The sequence below is a fragment of the Apteryx mantelli genome, chromosome 6, assembly GCF_036417845.1.
Source record: "Apteryx mantelli isolate bAptMan1 chromosome 6, bAptMan1.hap1, whole genome shotgun sequence".
NCBI lineage: Eukaryota > Metazoa > Chordata > Aves > Apterygiformes > Apterygidae > Apteryx > Apteryx mantelli.
Window position 1 is genome coordinate 21144720 of NC_089983.1, and position 21411 is coordinate 21166130.

General features: G+C 39.6%; 1 protein-coding gene and 1 long non-coding RNA gene across 5 annotated transcripts in view; one reads left to right on the forward strand and one right to left on the reverse strand.

The window, feature by feature from the left end:
* Positions 1–10076, reverse strand: part of ITGAV (integrin subunit alpha V) — a 66082-nt gene extending 56006 nt beyond the window's left edge. For all 4 annotated transcript variants that reach the window (XM_067298959.1, XM_067298958.1, XM_067298960.1 and 1 more), the window contains exons 1-2: positions 9840–10076; positions 5835–5962 (exon numbers count right to left, since the gene is read on the reverse strand). In XM_067298959.1, coding sequence (XP_067155060.1) covers positions 5835–5962; positions 9840–9991 — 280 coding nt within the window. In that variant the 5' untranslated portion in view covers positions 9992–10076. The remainder of the gene's footprint in view (positions 1–5834; positions 5963–9839) is intronic.
* A 146-nt stretch (positions 10077–10222) lies between these two features.
* Positions 10223–11393, forward strand: LOC136992344 (uncharacterized). The gene is made up of 2 exons (XR_010884550.1): positions 10223–10328; positions 10967–11393. It is a non-coding gene; the product is annotated as an uncharacterized lncRNA (long non-coding RNA).
* Positions 11394–21411: the final 10018 nt, after the last annotated feature.

Consider the following 21411-nt stretch of genomic DNA (forward strand, 5'->3'; position numbering starts at 1 on the left):
CCCTGGGCAAGACTGTGGAAATACCTTCTCAGTAATGGGTGGATGCATTTGTGCAAGCTTTGCTGTGCTAATCCTTGAAGACCATGGAAAGAGAAAAGGGGAGGGAGAACAGATATATCTTTAAAACAAGTATTATTGAACCTCTCTCTCAAAAGTGATCAGAAACAGAAAATGGGCTTTTATATTAAGTTCATTCCTTTTATAGCTTACTCGCAAGAAATACGTTTTTCCTGGAAGAAGCTGCTAAGCAAAAAAAGCAACTGAAGCCAACCTCTCACTGTAAGCTAAGGGAGGAACCATCCCTCCAGTCAGTTTTGTAGAAAGGCCAGATTAGTACTAGGGCTCACTAGGGCAAAATGTATTCAAATAGTGCCACTTTTTAAGCACCTTAGCAGAACGTAATAGGGAGAGAAGAAAATTTAAAAAAACAACACTTTTTTAAGGCAAACTGTAAGAACAATTTTCCTACCTACTCTCCCAGATTCTTTCTTTTGTATAAAATTCAGATCTTCCCTTATTACTATAGGTTAAAACAAACAAAAACAAACAAACCTCTACAATTTCAGTCACAAAATTATCTTGCATGGAGAAGGGATAAGAACAATGACAAAGATTTACCCAGCTTGACCTGTAAGCTTTGCTTTTTTTGAATGGGAAATTTACACCACCTTGCAAAGGAACAGATTTACTAATATGCTTATGACATAAAATAATATAATCATAATGTTTATGGCACTGTCATATGTTTATGAAAATTCTGAAGAATATGCTATCTTGAATGCAAATTTCCCCCGGTGCTCGTCCTGAAGAAATACACCCACCTACACATTCTTGAACTCTCGAAGTCAACAGAGACATAAGAAAAAATTCCCAAATATTTTACATAGCAATTCAGTTGAACTTGCGCTAATGGTGCGGCAAATGTAGTAAGAAACCAGGGTATACAAAAAATATGAATACCAGAAACTTTAATTTCATGATGGTGGCATATTTAGCTACTGAATTAACAAGATAAACAGAAATAAGGGGAAAAATGTTTAGCACTTATATAGCACTTTTTATCAGATCTATTTCTATCACTAGCTTTGCAGCATAACCAGTTAGAGTTACAGAAACAAGCACTGCATCGTCTTTCAATTTTGCAACCTTAATACAGGATCAACAAAATCGTGCATGGGAGGAAGTGCTGCTTGGGTGGTTGGTTTCTCTGCAACTTTAACCTTTATGTGCTCCTAAGAGGAAAAAATCAGTCTGAAAAGCTTGGCTGCTTACAAGCCTTTTCAAAAAAATTCCCTGAAATGTTGTAGCCATGTATGCACAGGCACAAGCAGCACAGCTATATGCACCCCTGCACTTTAGGGCATTTTCTACCACACGTTTGTTATGCAATTTTCACATAGTCATAACTATGTTAAATCAAAGCCAACTGATGTCAATGCTAAAATGCTCAGAAGCCCCACAGTGAAGCATCTTTACATTTGGGAAGTGTTAATGTGCAATATAAACATTTTGCCTTCCAAAGCCACCATGTATACCAGAATGTCAAGCGCAATTAGTATAATACACAGAAACACATGCACACAGATGCACACACAGAATGTTCTCTAATGTCTAATATTTTCACATGAGCATAACCATTGTGCTGGGGTCCTCCCTCCCATTCACAAATATATTGGTGATTCAAATAAGAAAATGACCTGTGCAGGAAAAGTGAACAATTTTTTTTCTGGCTAGCAGTTTAAAAATTGTAACATACACTTTAACGAGGTTATGGGGCTTTTTTTTTTTTAAACAAGAAAAAAAAAACACCACAGGCTAAGGGAAAAAAATTATATATATATATACACATTGTTATTGTTGTGCGTTAAAAGAATTCTCTACACAGTAGACAAAGCCAAAAAGGAGGTTTGCTGACATAGTGCCTTCACTAAGAAGCTAGATACCAACAATAGTATCAATGAAATATCCGTAGCGTGGCTTGGAGTGCTGGGAATTGGCAAGAAAACACTAACTCACTTTACAAAATCAACCACTCCGAGAGGTGCAAGAGGTCCAGGAACAGACTTTTATTTGTGAGGTGCCCAGCTCCTTTCCTGATTGAACTGAACGGCTATGGGCAGAAAGGAGGAAACAAAGCAGTAAATTTTGTATGAGTGGGGATTATCAGCTTAGTAATTTATTGCTTTCTTCAGCGGGAGCTGGGGAAAGGGTAAATGCGAGTAAGGAGAAACATTAGTGGGAGTGAGTACTCAAAGAACCCCTCCTCCAAAAATTAACATAAAGCAGCATGTACCTTCTCTCTTTGGCTATGTAATAGCTCTTGCATTTCTCTCACGTAAGCAGCCAAGCTCTTGTGCAAGTAAGGTACTCAAGCCAGCAGCAAGCGTCAGAAAACAAAATCCAATTCTGCAGAGCCACTGCTGAGCAGCTGAGCTCAATGTGGCCTTTTTAATGGATGTGGAAGAGAAAAAGACCCATGAGGTTAGAGGAAAATTTAACCAGGAATATGTTTAAGAAGAAAACAAAAGAAAAACAGAAGGAAAATAATGGAAAAAAAAAAAAAGAACTAGAAAAGTAGCAGGCTTAAAAGAAATAGTTACAGAAGATCAAAGAAAAGCCCAATCATCAAACTAAAGATTCATCTTGACACAGAAATGATTTTCTTCTTTTTTCCCCTCTATAGAACTATGGTATTCACAATCCAGAGCATATAAAGAATAAGGGAAAAAAAAAAAAAAGTGTTTTACATCTGTGGTGGGAACAATGATTGAATCCATTTTTGGAAAAGACAGTAACTGCCTTTGAGAAATTGCTTCTGGATTTTCAAAGCCATCAGCAATTAAATATATATATATATATATATATATAGAAAATATATCTTTATATTCACTGCCATACTTAAAAGACTGCCTCTACAATGGAAAGTGTAACCATGCACTGGTCTGCATCCTAGTAGCATTAGGAAGTCATTAGTATACATAACCATGTATACTGTTCAGTAAAGCATCTACTCTTCTCTTGAGATGAAGTATTTCTTTCAGTTTAGCCTTTATCTCCTAGCACTGCTTAGCCAGTGATATCAGCTCCAAGGGCTGTCTGAGACTCATGGGACAGCACGCTTGGCCTGTCTTCCCTTGCACAGGGGTTTGTCTTGCTTTGCCAGCCTGGCATGAAGAGCAGGAAGGAGTTCCTGAACAACTGAGCGCCAAACCGAGCAAGTTACATCTGCGATTAAGAGCCTTTACTAACCCCAGGCCTAGGAAGGCGCAGGGAGACAACCTCCTCATTTGTCCTAATACCCTAGTCTCATATTTATTTGTGATATAACCACAGAGGAAGAGGACACAGAAAACCTTAGACAGCCAGAACAAGATTCACTCTTTCCTCTGCTCCCTTGCTACACTTGCCGCACAGTGCCACAGCCTCTCCCCTGCTCCCGCTCTGGTGCGAGACGCACTGGCTTGGCCAGGTCCAGGATCTCCTACCTGTTCCACCTGGCACAGGGAGTCAGGGAGCAAGAGAGGAATAGCAGCGTGCCTTCTAGCAGGCAACGCTAATTTTCTAGCTCTACGTATGGGGTTCGACATCAACAGACAGGCCAACTGAGAGCTCCCGAGAAAGCCACAAGCATGAACCTTCTCATTGCCGTCTCAGGGCAGACTTCTCACTAGCTGCAAACAACCAGAAGGAAACTCTGAAGAAACTCATCTAAGAAAATATACAGAAGGTGCACCACTTTTCCCATTAACAAAACAGGAAGATAATCTTGAAAACAGTCTCCTTTGCATTGTCATGGCTAAACAATAACTCTGCAGTTACGAATCATACATTACACAGATGTTGAAGCACTGTTGGATGAAGCTGAATTCTTGCAGAGGTTCCATTTATTTAGCTACAAAAAACACCTTCCCATTAGCACCACAAATCAGCGGTCAAATCATCTCATTGTTATTCCCTATGAAGGGAATCACAAGTATTTCCTAATTCCCTGCTACATTAAGGTGCAAGGGGAGGTTAAACTGCATTGGCAGTAAAACATTGTCATCATAATGTAAGGAATCAGCCATTGTATTATACAAACAGAAAAAGAGACTTTACTTGGTTTCAGAGCATTGATTATTTTATTATGCTGGAATACAATGCCCCTTTTCACCCAGAGAACAATAGACAAACACATTATTTCCCAATTCATTGCAACAGAGCCGCAATGAGTTAAAGTATGACTGAAAGAAATCTTGAGCCATTATGACCTGCTATTTTTACTACTGCTAAATTTCAAGCAATTCACATGCCCATTCCTTAAAGGCAATATTATAAACCAAACACTGCTTGTAGCATATACCTTAAGAGCAGCAGCATGGCCTTTGTTTCTATTTACTCTGCCCAGTATATGGAAAAGCCTATTGCAAACACTCACAGCACAAACTCATAAATGCTTTGCAATTCCCATTTGAAGTTGTATACTTCCTTTCATCTGGTACCCAGGAGGCTCTTCCTCCCCAGTAGTTTTTTGGCCGTTACACTGGTGGCTAACATTAATTAGAGAACATGTTGTTTGTTTTTTTCACACATTTGTATTTCAATAAACATTAAACCCAAAGTAGAGAAAAAAAAAATTTGCTGTCTAACACTGATGCAGACAAAATGTCACACCTTTACAGCCTACTAGAGATCTTAATAATCTGTCAGAAAAGTTCCTGTGGACCGAAATAAAGAGACAAGTTTTATATCGTTTTATACGTATCATAGGTTTTATATGTATCACTATGTACCTCACTTTTTTTTTGGGGGGGGGGGAATGGGACAAGAGAACCGATAACAGAACAATTTTCAGAAAAACATGCAGACTTGAAAAATCTGAGTATCAACAACATTTGGTGGTATACCCTGACAACAGAATTGGAAGAGGAGCTTCTCCACTGTATTGTACTATGATTTGCAAAGGCTGAATAAACACGACAGCCTTTAGACTGCCAAGTCAAAATATCAGCAAGGGCAGGAATGGATTGTAACCAACTAGACCTTAAAAGCACAGGTGTTTCCTCTGCCATACCATATGGGTCTTGCTAATCCACTCCCACGACACGCAAAGGTTTTTCCACTGGCCCAAAATAAGCTGTGGAAAACAGGATTCAACACTGAACGGCTCAAGCAGAAAAGCACATGCAGTGCACTCTCATATGACCTGCTACAGCTTGTGAAAATCACTATGTGTACCAGAGCATGAAGATCGAGTGAAATGATTAACATCAGCATCGTTTCTGCTCAGCTTTATCATACTTTAGAAATTGGTAAGTCTCTGACTTGAGGCATCCTGAGTGCTCCTGTCATAAATGTCACAAATATTATAAAACCACATGTGGAAAAAAAAAAAGAAATCACAGTTTGAAGTTTACATTCCCAAAGTTTCAGATTAAATTTCTGAGTATTTTTGCATACACCACCTCCACTGATATTAAAAAAAAAGGTAACTTTCCTCATATGCCATGTTCTTAATAGGCACCTAATTTCCACTGGGCTCATTGGGAATTAGGTTGCTAGATGTTTACTGGATTACTGGAAATTACAGGGGAGAAATATAAACAAATCATCAGGTGAAAACAAAAGAACAACGTATGCTCGCTCAGGCTTTCAGCGCGAACCAAGGACGAGCAAATTCGGGGGGGGGGGGGGGGGGGGGGGACGACCAAGCCTTGACTAGCTGCCAATGCAAATGAGGCTGCTGCGACCAAATCGGCTGCGAACAACCCCCCGGTGAACCTCCACGGCTTCTGGCCGGTCGCACCAGGTAGAGAGCAGGGAAACCCTCCTCCCCGCCGGGGAACTACGTTTACCTGTGGGGTCAAACACAAGCGGCTGGCAGTTCCTGTTCGCGTTCCAGTTGCATTTGAGCACTTGGCCTCCTTCTACAATGTTGTGCTGCGTAGTATTGGCTTTTGGAGCTCCCACGAGAAGAAACATCCTGCAGCAAAAAGAAAACAAAAGCGTCAAAAACCTAACACACAGACATTACTATTTTATGACGTTTGTACAGTGAAGAAAGCAAAGGCCTTACCCATGAAACACAAATCTGATTAAAACTACTTTGAGTTTGACCAAAAATAAGAGAAAGAGAAAAGATGATAAATGGAGATTTAATTAAAAGTATTCTGACTTTCTTAAAAAGATATTTAAAATGAAATAAACCTTTTATTTTCTTTTTTCCTCTGAAAGATACACATGTATGCAGGAGAACAGGAAATCATGTACCCCTATGATTAAAGAAAGTTACTGTCTGGAATCATTTCTGGTTAATTTGGTACATAAGAATAATTCATGATATACAAAATTGAGCTCAGAAGATATTAAGAAGTGGTGAGTCAGCCTAGTTCTAGTAAATATCGAGAACCTGAGAACCCAAGTTACTGTCAACCAGAGGTTTGTACATTAATGAATCTTTTCTGAAATTCCTTACATAGCAATCATTTCCTTATTAAAACCTGCTGTACTTCTATAAATCTCTGTTTATGCAAGTATGTTCTTAAGTGCCTCTGAGCAAGAACGGCTCCAAGATTATGCTTTTGCAGGTGGCAAAAGTCAGAAGTTGCAAAAGAAGAAAGAGACCGAATAAAAAACGGAACAAGATTATTAACAACTTCCAGGAACTCTGACGCCTCTAGCAGAGGCACTTGGCCACTCAGCACTTTCCTGAAGAAGTCGATTAGAAATACAGTACAGACGTAAAACTAAACGCTTACTTTTATCAGAATCTGCTCTGTTGTTTCCATTTAGACTGAGAGAAGAGAGCACGTAGCTGGTTAAGGCAACTCTTATCATCCTATATCAGATATTACGGTCACTTTATTTTGAAAATGACTTAGCTGAAGGAGCTGCAAGGCTGGCTGGAGAGAACAGTCACAGTTAGCCAGATCCAGACTCATCAGACTTGCGCTGGGTTTTAATAGTTGCCTTCCAGACTTGATTTTAGTACAGAGCTACAGTGTTACTTCCTACTATGTAAATATCTGATACAAACAAGTAGTACCTCATCAAAGCACAACTGATATGAAAACCCGTATAGTTTAATAGTTTTCAACTCTTTTGAATGTGCAGAATCTTAAAAAATTTCTGGACCCTGGTAGAAAGTTTTGGCTACTTGGCAATAATTTGCTCCTCTAAGTTGCCACTCATAAACTATCTCAATTCTAAAAACAAGAATCTGAAATGTCATTATCAACTTAGTTAAGATGTTTTCTCTAGTTATAACAGAAATATTTAAATATATATATATAATGCCAAGGAAAGAAACACATTAATTACTGTAATTAAAACCTATCAAACAGGTGGTGACTTGCCTCACAGTTTACTTTATATTACTGAATATTTATATCATTGAATATTTGTTTAAAAGAAAAAAAACAAGAAAGAAATCATTCCCATTCTAATCATGTACTTTAAATCTTAAGATAATCTTTGTGAAGATTAAGAAAATAAAAGGAATCATTATGGGACTCCACAAAGATTTAGTCACCTCTTTTCCCAAGGTGGGAGAGGGGAGGGAAAAAAAAGGCTACGTATGTGGATTTTGCCATTGGGCTTGTATACTGCCAGTAATGTTAGACAAAATACCCCTTATGTACAAGGAAGTGTCTGGTCTGGGTATGCTGGGGAAGGGGAACAGAGGGAAAGTCATGGGAATACGCAAATTACGTTTTGATACTGTTCATCCCCTGCAGAGTACAACAAGCTGCCCAACGTGCTGCGCACACGACTGGGAATGTATTCACATCCTCAGCAGTTTTAGTTATGTGTAGGGGTGTACTTAAAGGAATAATCATTCACCAGTACTTCGCCATGTGCCAATGAAGAAAATCAGGTATTTTCATATCCTTGTATACTAGAAAGACAGATTATCAAATGTAATTCTTTTAAAGCACAGCACATATGAAAGATGTTTTTTAGTTTTTATAAAGTCATGTTCAATCATGTAGTTTCATAGCTACGTCTTCTGCCAGGCACTATATAGTACCCTGACACAATACCACCATTTTGACTCCCAGAAAAGTTCTTTCATATTGGACTTCTAAGCGTGCTTTATTTTGGTATCCAGCAGGTTGGAATAGACTATAAAACAGAAGCTTGAGCTTTCAGGAACCATTAACACTCATTTGTTATAAAGCTAATCAATGCAAATAGCTTTAGCTGGACTAAACTTACTTAATCTCTACTTTTTTTTTTTTTTAAACTGTGTCATGTAAAGAACAGGTGATAAATCAAAATTTTTCAAAGCAACAGCACAGGTGTGGGAATTAAGTAACCGACATCATAAGTTTGACAGAATCCATACAACAAGACTGACTTTATTAAATGTCTTTTGCTAATCATGCTGCAAAACAGTTCACTCAAGTTTTCTACAAAACATTTAATTGCAGACACCATTTCGCTCGCTGTTCACCACTACCTCTCTTTCCCCTTCAAGAGAGCTTGGGGGTTTCAGGTATTCCAGTCTGCATTTTGTGCATGTTGCCTTTCTTATAATTCAGGAAGAATCACGGGCCTGTGCCTGGAGGATGGTTCATACACGTATTTCTATTTACTTCAGTAGGCAAAAGATCAGTCTCCATATGTAAAAACTTAGTATTTACTACCATTAGAGCCTGCTCCTGTAAAAGCTGCATGGATAAATTTATGATAAATGACAGTACTAGGATTTAGTTTAGCAGATATAGACTAACTTTTATTCAGACCCAAAATTAAAAAGACAAAACAGCCTTAAAAATATCAGCGCGTGTCTCAGGCAGTCTGAAAAATGCTAGTGTTCAAAGTTGCAAAAAAGTCCTATTTTCTTTTACAAACATGCGCTTTGAGGTCAATAGCTATTATTAAAATAGTGGAAAGATTCCAATCAGTGATTTCAGTGACATCTGGGTCACATACTTCCCTATCAGAAATCAAGGAGGAAAGTCTACTACATGCATTTACCAGTTTCCTGCAGCCACACAGGCTGAATTAAAAATAAAGCAAGAAACAAAAATATATTTTTTTAAACAACAAGATTTACAGGATTAAGATAGCAGAGAAAGATGTTGCAACACATACAAGTTAAGGCAGGATGATCTCCAATATCGTAGGCAACAAGAAAAACCCACAAACGAGGCTGGATAATGTACTGCAAGAAGTCTTGCTTAATAGCTATAGCATTTGTTTAAAAAGTTTGCAAGCTTAAAAAAAAAAAGAAAGCCCCCAAGCGGGACAGAAAAGCTCCTCAGCATGACCAAATCCAACAGGCTTTTCCAGCTTTAAAGCGCCTTAAGATGGGGCAGGAGGAAAAGATGGCAAAGGCTAGACCTCAACGTAGCCCACACCCAAGAAACGCAGATTAGCTCATTACAGCAGCCTCAAGGCAAAGTTTAACAGCAGGACTGGAGACCGTCTCAGACATCCCCGCTGCCGCACGCTGTTGCGACTCGCATCGCAGCGCGCCAGGCAACCTGACGCCGAACACAGCGAGGAAGCACACGGGGGGTTAGAGGAACTTTCCCCCGCGCGGAGCCGCGGCAGCTCCGCGAGCGGCGCAGACGCGGCACCGCGGCGCGCAGGAGCCTCCCCGAGACGCCCGGCGCGGAGCCTCACGCGCAGCGCGCGGGGAAGCGCGTCCCGCCGGGGGCTCCCTGCCCGCCGGGGGCTCCCCGCCCGCCGGGCCGCCGCTCCCCGCCCGCGCCGCGGGAAGGGCAGCGCAGGGCAGCGCAGGGCAGGACGGGGCGCGCCCGGGCGCCGGGCCCCGCTGCCGCCCCCGCGGGCCGGGGACGGGACGGGACGGGCGCGGCGCGGCTCGGCGGGCGGGCGGGCGGCGCACTTACGAGGAGGCGTCCGGGGCGAAGAAGTCCACGGCGAAGCCGAAGTAGCTGCCCTCGGAGCCCGAGTACACGGCGGGCCGCTCCGCGTCCAGGTTGAAGGCGCTGCCCGCGGCCAGCCAGCGGCCCAGCAGCACGAGCAGCCACAGCCGCGCCATGACCCGGCGCCGCGTCCAGCCGCGTCCAGCCGAACGCAGCGCAGGGCGGGCGGCAGCAGGACGCGCCTCCGTCTGCCGCTGCCGGGCGGGGCGGGGCGGCGCCACCACTTCCTCCCTGCCGCGCGCGCAGCTCCCGCCTCGGTCTCGGCCGCCGCCGGCCCCGCCCCGCCGCGGGGGCGGGCGGTAGCGGCGCCATGAGGCGCCGGGCCGGGGCCGGAGTCGGGGCGCGCAGGCTCCGCCCGGCGGCGCGGAAGGAGGCCGGGCCCTGCGCGGCGCCGCGCCACCCTCGGGTCCCGCTGCCGGCGGCGAGCTCGGGCCGCTCCGCGGGACCAGCGCGGTGAGTTCGCGGTCAGTTTCGCGCTGTTCCCGCCGGGAGTCCAGCGCTGCGGTTCCGCTTTTTTTGCGTGAGCGCGATGAAAAGTAAAGGAGTAGCCGACAGGCGGCGGCGGCGGCAGCGTCGGACGCCCTGAGCACAGGCGGGAGCACCGCGCGCGCGGGGCAGGGCGGGGCGGGTGCGGAGCCGGGGGAGCCCTGGGAGAAGGTCGGCGATGAACCAAGCACACGAGAACCCGCGGAGCCACGCAAGAGCAAGCGTTAGAAAACACACCTGTTTTCTGCGGGCTTCGGAAGACTAGCAGTAGTGAACAGCTTTCGTAGCAGTTTCCCTCGCTGTGAAGCCAGTCCTCCTACAAACCATTGCCCTTCATGTGGAAAAATACTGACTCCGCGATTAGTGACTTCAAAACGGGCCCCCCGTCTCGGGCGCGGTCGCGGCTCGAGTCCCGGCTCGGTGCACCTGAGCGCTGATGCTCTAGGCGTGCTGGGGTCGTGTCGCGGAGCTGAGACCTTTTTGACATAGACAGTGAATTCTAGGACAGCAATAGCTGGAACACGAAGCTAGAAAATCCCATCCTAAAGGCACTGTCTGGTTCATTAGAGAGTGGAATTAATTGAAGGTAATTTTTATATTCACAGTCTCCTTTAGTCTTCAGTCAAGGTCAAGCGTCTTTCTAAAGTAGCGGTGCATCTCCCCCAAAAGTTTTGAACTTCTTATAGGTACCACTGGGGAATTTTGTGATTTATATCCCATGAAAGGATCGTACTATCACAGGACTTTGACGTGAGTTAAACTGACTGTAAGAAGACATGTGCATGCTCAGCAATTCTAAAAAAAATGAAGTGCATCAGGTAAAGCTAACAAGATTTGGAGCAACCACAATCGGAAGCCACTTTTAAAAATGTTAGTTTGCAATGAAGAACAATCAAGAATGGCAAAAATTAAAAAAATAAATAAATCAGGAATAGTGGTAGGCAACTTGCTCAACACACTGTGCATTTAGCTTTGTTTATAAAAGAACTGCTAATAAACCTACTGAACAAAAGAGACATGATTTCATATTCATTAAGTATTCCTGAATTTTTTTATATAATTGGTTTAATTCAGCATAATTAAAGTAATACATGAAAACATTGAAAAAAGTGCTTTTGACATTGCCTTTCTTCTTTTCAACAAGTTACTCCTCACAAGAGACCCAAAAGCTTTTCACAAAAAAGGGAAGTGTGCTTTCGTCATTGACAACTACTTAATGAATCACATTTCAGAATTTGTTTCCTGTTTTCCTTATTTAGTAATGTCCAATCAGCCTACATTCACTAATACCATGATATTTAGGCATTCAAGTAAAAAAAACAAAAAACCAAAAAAAGTGTAATGCTTAAAGGATCCGCAGGGGAAGAACTGAACATTGATATTCGGTGATCATTTTAATTTCTTACTAAATTAATAAAGTTTCTTTAAATTAAAAACTTCAATAGTGTTATATCTTAATACAGTCAGATTTTATATTAATATAAAAGCTAAATTAAATAATCTTGAAGCCAACAGAAAATATGATAGACTAAGAGAAGGTGGCTGAGTAATGGCAACTTTTAAAAGTTTTCAAACTGGATGTAAAACTTGCAAGAATTCTTGCTACATAAAGTAGCAATATTGTACACGAGGGATTCTTGGCAAGTCTGCTGCTTAGCTAGTGTTAATAATAAAAAAATTAAGTTTATTTGGAAAATTTATCAATATAGAGGGGAGGGGAACAAACATAGAAAGTGAGAAAGGATTTCAAAATACATTGTTTTCATTCAAAATGAGTTGTGATTTTTTTAATTTAGGGTTTAAATTTAATTTTAAATAATTTAAGTAATTTAAAACTGCTTTGTCTAGACTGTTTCCTCCCAACTAGACTATACACGTGTAGCTTTGATAAGCTACGTTGAAGTGTTTACTTACTTGCATAACCCTGCTGTACTGTTACTTCACTGTAAAACAGTAAATAATACATATTTTTTCAATCAAAATACTTTTTTTAAATATAGGTTTTTCATCAATGTCGTGTCCTACAAGGAAGAAAAAAAAAAGAACATTTCCATTTATTCATCTCGCAACTTTACTTTCTGCAGTAAAGCATTACCTTCATACCACAGCTTGATAAACAGCAGTTCCTGTGTTCCAGCCACTTGTTCTTATTACCAGCTACTAGTAATTCTATAAGGAAGCCAACTCAGAAATGTATTATTCCATTAAAGTTAGGGGAGTTCCTATAACTGCCTTGAAATTTGCTGCTATTTTCCTACCTTTTATGTTGCCTCTTCATAGGTAAAGATCATTTATGAGATTAACTTTTATTCTTATTTACTGACTACTGCTATTCTCTCAGCTGTTATACTACTTTATTGGACTTGATCAAAGCAAAACTTCAGAGGGGTTAATAAGTTCCCAAATGCTAGCAAATGCCCATGGCAATAAACTAAGAAAGGAGTATTTTATGTGTACTTTAATCAGTAAGGCAGTAGCTGAGGAAAAAGGAAGATTTATTTTCTTTACTTGATCATACCACTTTACCACATTATATGAAGAGTGAAGGATAAACGTATTTAAGATATTAGAGCTATTTTAGCAAATTATAAATTTTAGAAACAAAGTAAGGATTGGCTGTGCAGTGCTACTTCTAATCATCAATGAAGAGAATTACTAAGAGAGGCTAGAGCAATAATTCAGACATTACATAGAATGAGGAGTTATCATCCCTGGGGATAAAATAACTATCATCTCCTTCAAACCATTTCCTCTGTTTAAGATAAGTTCTTTTTCAAAGGCTATTTCATGCATATCTCCTTTGTCCTGCCATTGGAGTTTAGCAAGGTAATAAAGCCTGTAACTGTCCTGACTCAGCACTGAGCCTCCTGCTCCTCTCCCTCCGAGTTTAGTCACCGCTCGCAAGCGGAAGCTGTGGAGTCATTGCTGCTGGGGCTTGATTCCCAGCACGATCGGAGGCAATCGGTCTAGACGGTTTGAGAGCGTAGCCACATCTCCGTATATGGTATCGCTACCCCCAGCCTCAACATGGGAAAAACTGAGATGCGGATGCTTGGGATTATACTCACAGTCGACACATATCTTACTATAAATTAAGAAAATCATTTCCTGTTGCAGAAAAAAAATGATTTTATTGCTTGCACTGTGTTATTACGCCTGACACAACCAAAACCAAAGGAATAAAAGCCTAAACCAGACTGAGAATAGTTTCAAGCACGAAATACCCTACAGTATAGATGTGATCTTTCTTTGCTAGCTTGTTTAATTCTCACTCTACTGTTATGTCCACTGTTAGATTTATAGCTACTGACTATGGTATTCAGTGGTGAAAATTAAACCACCAAGAAGTGGGCAGAAATTGGGATTTGTTTTTTAAACAAGATATTTTTTAATTTGTATGTATAATTGAATAAAATGATTTTGGAATCCTTTGGACTCCTAAGAACTGCCTTCCATTATTCAACAGATAAAACTCATTTCCTATTAGGAGTTGCTAATCTTGACAGTTTTTAATTCATGCAAGTAGTCATTAACATAGGGTGAATAAAACTTTGCAAGATGCAAGACATGAGCTGCATTTTTGGATGAAATGTACTTTTATTTATTTTCTTTTGCTATTCCTGAGTCTGCAGCCTGTAACATGGACAGTATTTTAGAGTATTTCTGCTTTGTGACTTTCTCTCTCCTACTTACAACATTACGCTCAGCAAGAAATGCACAAAGTCCTATAACTAGGTAGAGGCTATGAATGCATAAGGCACAATGGTCCTCCTTAAAGGCCCTGCAAGGTATACTTTTATGTACATCTTTCATGGACATCTGTGGTAAGCTTCAGCCTCTTAATGTATCCAATGCTTTACTGTATCAGTAACATCAATGTATGGAACAAAGATAGGATTACTTGTTAATAGATACTACTATCAGTCTCCCAGAAGAACCTTCACTGATGTTGGGAGTTTTAGTACACATTTTGCTCTTGTGCCATCTAGACACTTGGACTTGTAAAGTGGCTTACTGCCTTGAACAGCTCTTTAAGGAATAACTTGGTATCTACAAGGCAGTAGAAAGCAAGCCTAACTTAGCCAAAAATACAGACTTTACATATCATTTTGCTTTGGTCAGTTGGTACTTTTTATTTCTGTTATGTCTAATAATCTTTAATGTTCATTTTCTTGAAAAAAACCATGAAAACACTGTTGGGCAAGAAACCTGAAGGAACCACTACAACTATGTGCTAGGCTCAAGTATGAGAGCAATTCACTAGATCAGCAAAACCTCATTCAATTACTATGCTGTCCTCAGCAAAAGGCCATAAGACAATGCTTCTCTTTAGGACAACAAGGGCATAACTAAGCTTTTAAAATCGGTTCCTAGGTGGTGAAAAACTCTGAGATGTAGAGTTTGAAGTTTTCCAGGTAGAAAGGAAATGAGTCATGCCAAGATTTTATTCCAGTTTGATCTGTTCAGTATTGATTGCTCTATTACTTCAGTATTAGTCAACACCTTTCCTCCATCAACCCTGGGCTTTGTTTCCGTTACGATTTCACACCATCAAATTCAGACACAATACTGCTTGCTTTACAAAAGGATTCGTATTTCTTTAGTCTGACAAAATTAGTCATTATAAGCCACGTCTCTTTCTTAGTATTTGCTCTGAGGAGACCTTCTGCAGGTTTGACTAACTAACTTATCTTAGTTGTTGCTCATTAACACCCCCAAAGACTTAAATGTTTTTAAAAGATACTTTTAGAAAGTATTTTTACTCTAGAGAAAAGTGTCAACAGGAAATAAAGTAATAATGTAGAAAGCAATTGGGAAAAAAACAGCATTCTGTAAAATTCCATACACAAGCCAAATCATCTTTTTTTTTAATATATATGTATATAATACCCATGCATATATGAGATGTAATAGAGAAGCAAGAAGTTAAATGCTACCCCATTCCAGTATGGGATAGGGTGTGAGAACACACCGGTCGAGACAAACTGCTTGGAAGTTTGAAAGATCACAGAGATTTCTAGAAAGGGATGGGAACAATGTACTAATCTAGAGACCTTGATGGAGTTGGCTCTCTCTCTCTGGCCCTCTGCTTCTGGAGTAGCAAAACAAACAAACACACACACACACACACACACACACACACACACAAATAAATAAATAAATAAACACACACAGGTGAGAGGAAATATTGAAATCGCAGGCTTTCTTTGCTCTTTCATCTCACATGGAATATGCATATTCTGTGCAGAAAGTGTTTCTATATTCGGCTTCTTCCACCTAATGTAAATGGCCAAAGTTGCATAGCATCTAAGGATGACTATGAATAGTATGGATATGATGAGCTCTGTTAGTGTAGCCCACTGTATGAAAAAACTTTTGACCCTCTATACTAGCCAATTCTTTAGTGACAACTCCTTTATAGGCCAATTCCATCATCAGATTAGAACTGAACTTCTTCCTAATCTACCCTTCTGTTTTTATCCTGCAGAGCTGGTAAAAATGTAGCAGGCAAAATTTATAAGAGTACTAATATTATACTTGTAAAAATAAACAATCACCCCTACTAGCTCTCCATCACGCTCTCTTCCAGCCTTTCTGCCCCCTCCCCCCCCCCCCCCCAGGTTTCCAGGAAAGGTAAGTTACTCACTATATCCCGTCAGTTTAATTTATTTTTTCTGCATTCACTAAAGATCTGTTAAAACATACTGATTTTTTATGCAGTTCCCCAAAAATGGAGAAGAAATCATTATTTGTCTTCTTAGTTGCATCTAATTATTTCCTAACAATCTTTCCCTTCTTTTGTTCATAACTATTTTCATAAAATTTTAAGTACTGCCCTTTCTGATAAGACTATTAACCGTAGCAAAAGCATCCAGAACATTATTAGAACATACACTCAGTTTTTATTTAGAAAGCGGTAGTGACTTTATCTGGCAGAAACACTTTGAAACAGTGTCAGCTGGAAACACTGGAAATAGTATTCTGCTATGAGCAATGAGAAACAATACTTCCATGCAGCCATGATGTATATGCACACCAAACAGGGGTCACATTCCAATATATTTCCATTTATGGAGAATTTCCAGAAGACAAGAGGCATTTTCTAATTTTCCTATGTTCTCGCCTGCTTCTGGTTATACAGAGATACCCAGAGATTACTGTTTTCTATTATAGAGATATTGCCATTCTTGTCAGTGTAAATAATCTTATATTTAGAAAGTGTGTGACAATTTATGTACAACTTTGTCTTTTTATCCCATAGCTTTAGAGAACTTTTCACTGATTTTAATCTGTGGTTTTTTGGTCATGCATTTTTGAAGTAATCTAATAAAGCTCTGTCTCAAAGAGAAGTCGTCTTTGCTTTCACGTTAACTACTCCAGAAACATAATGCCACATCTTGCCTTGAATCATCTGTCCTCTTGTGTTCCTTCAGTAACACTCATACATTCGTACCAAGGGATTTAGAACAAAATTAAGTTCAAAAAGTTCTGAAGAACTCCCTGGTTAGGCATATGAAAAAAATTTCTACAAACTTCTCTATGCTCAGTGATGAGTGTTGGAGCAATACTGGCAAAATAACAACATGCAGAGCAAGTAGGATTGAGAGGAAATGGGGTAGAGTTGAGGTTTTTTTCAAGTTGATTCAAGTTTCAAAGGAGTATTAACGTGTTAATGTCTCAAAAATCCTCTAACACATTAAACCTGTTATTATGAATATTCTTTTACCCTCAAATACAAAAGCACTAGACGATTGCAGTAAGATAAGCTTCATACTTCCCTCTCTTGAGAAGTGTTTTAAGTGTTCAAGCCCAGACGTCCTGGGCCTGGTAAATCAGCACAGCCATCACCTCTAGCCTCTTGACTTCAGGTAAGATTTTACCATCTTACAGAATGCTCCAGAGTTCACCCTTCCTCCCAACCACACAAAATACAAATCCCCCTTCCCCCCAAAAAATCAAACTAAGAACCCAAACTCACCCTCACTTTGAAAGCCATTATATTTTGATCTTCTATACCCAAGGAATACTGTCTTATCTGGGGTTAACAAAAACAGCAACAAAAAAAGACGTTGTTACCTATAAAACATTACACTAGTGACTATGGCTTTGTTGGGTTAAAGAATAAGTATGTATTTAAGTCTAAGAATAAAGCTGAAGAAAGAGATCAATATAGAATCAGGTCTCTAAACATTCTAACCCTTTTTGTTGTTGTTGTTATTATTATTATTATTATTATTGTTTACTTTTAAGAAGTTAGTCCACAATTGCCAGGAGGTTGTTCTAGTAGGGTCTTTCTTGGGTGTCACTGGTGAAAGAATTTCCGGCATGTAAACTTTTTTGCATCAATCAGAAGAAGTCTGCCCAGTTAATGCTGACAACAGTTACCAGTGACAAAAGATGCAGACAATTCTGTGCTTTGAATAAAGGGCATATTTCAGACTTTCTTCCTTTTTACCGTCTTCAGGGAAGGTATCTTATTCTACTCCTTCCTGTTGTCCTCCCCCCTGCCCCCCAACATATAAAATGTGTAATTTATGTATAGTAAACATCCAGTAGGACTATATACTGCTGTGTGGAAGGGACATCAGATCCACAATCACTATTTATAGTAAGTTTAAGTTTAGAAGCAACACCCGGAAAGCTGACTTCCTGTTTGCTGGTAAGAAGACAGCTGAAGAGACAGTGGTACAGGGCTGACATTACTGACACAAAGTGCATTTCCAGCAACTACTAGCTTTTTATTACAGGAAAAAGTTCACAAAGGTGAGGTGGCAGCAGTTAAACTCCTTTTGGTCCCTTGGCTTATTCCCTGTTAGCATTTTGACTCTAGTCCGTTACACAACAGACATTAAAAAAAAGCTACTATCTTCGCTGTGCCCTTTCTGATAAAGGTTCCTAATTCCTCTCTCAGTTTTAGAACTAAAACCTAGAATGCGTAGAGCCACATGATCAGAATACACTACTGGGTAATACTGAGCTTTATTCCACATCTGTGGAGGTCTCCAAAAGGGACAGTGCAGCCTGCTGGTCTATACAACACTGACCAAGCTCCTTGATACAGACGAGAAAGGTCAGTCAGAAAAAAGCCTATGTGATGTAGTGTTTGTACTTGGAAGGGAGAGAAGACAACAAAAGAGAACAATGAATTTGAAGATTAAAAGCTTCTTGACTAGAAACTTTGCTGTTATCCAATTCATGCCTGAGGTTTTAAGGAGGATTTTTTTCTACAGGTCTAAGGACTTTAAGAAAGCTTTAGCTGAATTTCTACAACCACAAAAGATGTTCTAAAACTGAATTATAAGCTGATGCTGCAGAGCAATACTTCTTCCTTTTAACTAGTTACATCCTTTTCACCTGTATTGGGATGAAACACCTGTAGAACGTATTTCCCTAATCACTTACTGTACAAGGAATGTTATGTTCCCTGGTGAAACTCCTCCAGTAATTTGCTTGTCTCTTCCCTCCAGGAGTATTTCTGCTTCTTTCCATATATTCTATACAGCAATAAAGGAAAGTAGGATATTTTCTTTTCCACTGTATCCTACTTTAATTTAGCAGCCCATCTCATTATTCTTAAAGCCTGATTTGGTATACATTGGAAACCTCTCCTTAGTTTTAAGCAAGCCTTGATTAAATTTATTTCCAAATGTGTTGTACTGTAAGAATTTTAACCATAAATATAAGATACTGAAAGATTACCTCTAAGGTCTTTCACTAAATACAAACGAAATGCTGCTATTTACAGTCCAAAGAACTGATTATTTTTGCCATTCATTTCAATAATGTGCTATGAAGGAGCCTATTGTGTTCACATATTAAGGCTATAACATCATAAATGAATAAAACATCCTGGCCTTATTGCTAACACCAGCAAAAGCCACCCTCTGTAAGAAGACAGAGCATCTATTGAAGGAAAGAGCTGAAAAAGACAAAACTAAGCCAAGGTCACTTCTAACTCTAATACCACTGTATGGGGAAAAAGGGAAAAGTAAATTGCAGATATCCCTGTAAAAAGCACTTAATATGCTACATAAAATATATCCTGTACATAACCAGGAGTAAAAGCATTTGCTTCATTAAAGATTTTGCTGATTAAGGCCCATTTGTAACCAAGACTCAAGCATTGTGAGAAAGGTAAAGTTTCTAATTCCGTAAGAAATTGATATTTGTAACGCTGAAATACATGAAGAGATTGATGCATCCTTCAAGACCAAAATACATTGTTTTTTTTGTTTTGTTTTGTTTTTTAAATATCCACTTACTCTAGTTGGCATCAAATCAAAACTAAGGAACTTATAGGACATTGCTTCCTCTAAGCCTTTTCTTCCCTAGAGATCTAATAACACAAGCTAATAGGAGTCAGGTTCAAAACAAAATGTAGTGGAGCTGTGGAACTGTTGCTAAAAGATGCCTAAAATGTTTTGGGGCTCAAGGGGGAGAGTAGGGAGAAAGGCGGCAAAGTATCTGAAAGAGAAAGCCATCAAAGGTTTAAATATTTATCTGGCTCAGGAAAACTTTTAAATTGAAAATAGTTGGAGGCTATGAGTAAGTAAGCTATAAGTACTCATGAAAAGTATATGGGCTCGTACTGTTCTCATCTCTTCACTATACGCTTTCAGCCAATGCTACAAACAAAATACTGGACTAAATGATGCCTTGGTCTGATGCAGACTGGCCGCTGTTACAATTTTAGGCAAATCCTCTGGCCTTCGCAGCTCTCACTTTTCCAATCAACTTCTTACGCTTATTATTGTTATTAAGGTGGTATTTCTCCTGAGATATTTCAGGTAAATATACATATATGTAAGATATCTGAGCGCCATGAAACAGCTCTCATTCTATCTCAACTTAGGGCTGTAAATTTTACTGAGAGGGAAGGAAACATCTAAACCTGTAAGACTTATGGTTTAGTCACTTAAAATAATCACTCTTAAGGTTTCAGTAAGGTATTCATAATCAGCACAGAGAGCAAGGAAAAACAAACACTGTTAGGAAGTTTCCAAGATAAAAAAAAGCTTACAAAATATTTAAACCTGCATTGCTTATTATATTTAAGTGATTTTAGGAGAAGGACACAAAGATAAACATTCTGTATCTTAGAACTCCTGCAAAAGTAGTAAAATCAGCATTTGGAATAAGAGACATACTTTCTTGACATCTGCTATTCCACACATCTGACTAAGGAACTGTAAAAGGAAATAGTCACAAGAATACTCTCTAGTTTGTATGTATACGTAAGTTTTTTCTATAAAATGTTTCTGAAATAAACACAATCTAATATGACAACACTGAATACCAAGAAAGGTACCACTTTGTCTAAAATTCATCAGTAGTAAAAACCTCCGCTTGAAACAGCTGAAGAGCACTCTCCATTACCAAATGGCAATCAACTAGTTACAATCAACTAGTAGATAATACAATAGCTAAGGTCAGTCATCACATTTAATTTTTCACCAAAATTTTTCCAGGCCTTTATCTATAGGGTGTATTATAAAAATAAGTAGCAAATTCTTTGAGCAACCAAGCAGTTGTAAGCATAAAGTTAGATCACACAGGTCTTAATACAAAAAAACAAAAACAAAAAAGAACCCACATATCCCATGAGCATTTAGAGCCAGTCTGTTTAAGCTGTTCAAACAATGTCTGCGTGTGATTGAAACAGCGTTTTAATGTATGTCAAACTTTAAAGCTAACAAATACCCCATTTCCATAATAGCACACACTGCTATGGAAAGGCATGTTTTTTGCAGCATTTTTTTTAATTCTTGGCAGTCAGTTAGGTATCCAGTGTACTGCAACAAAAGTGCTGTGAAGGCAGAGCGCTACACTAGCATGCTTTCACAAAAAAAAAAAAAAAAGTTAAGAACATAGTTACACTTTTTCTATACTACTCATTTTCAAGAAAAATAAGACAAGGCAAAAGTGGCGAAGGCTGTGTGTATTGCAAGGAACAGGGGGAAATTTATCTCAGAGCTGTTTCTTCCCCTGCCTTTGATCCTTTATAGTCTGACTTCTGCTCTCAAACTGTTCCTGGTGGCCTCATATGGTT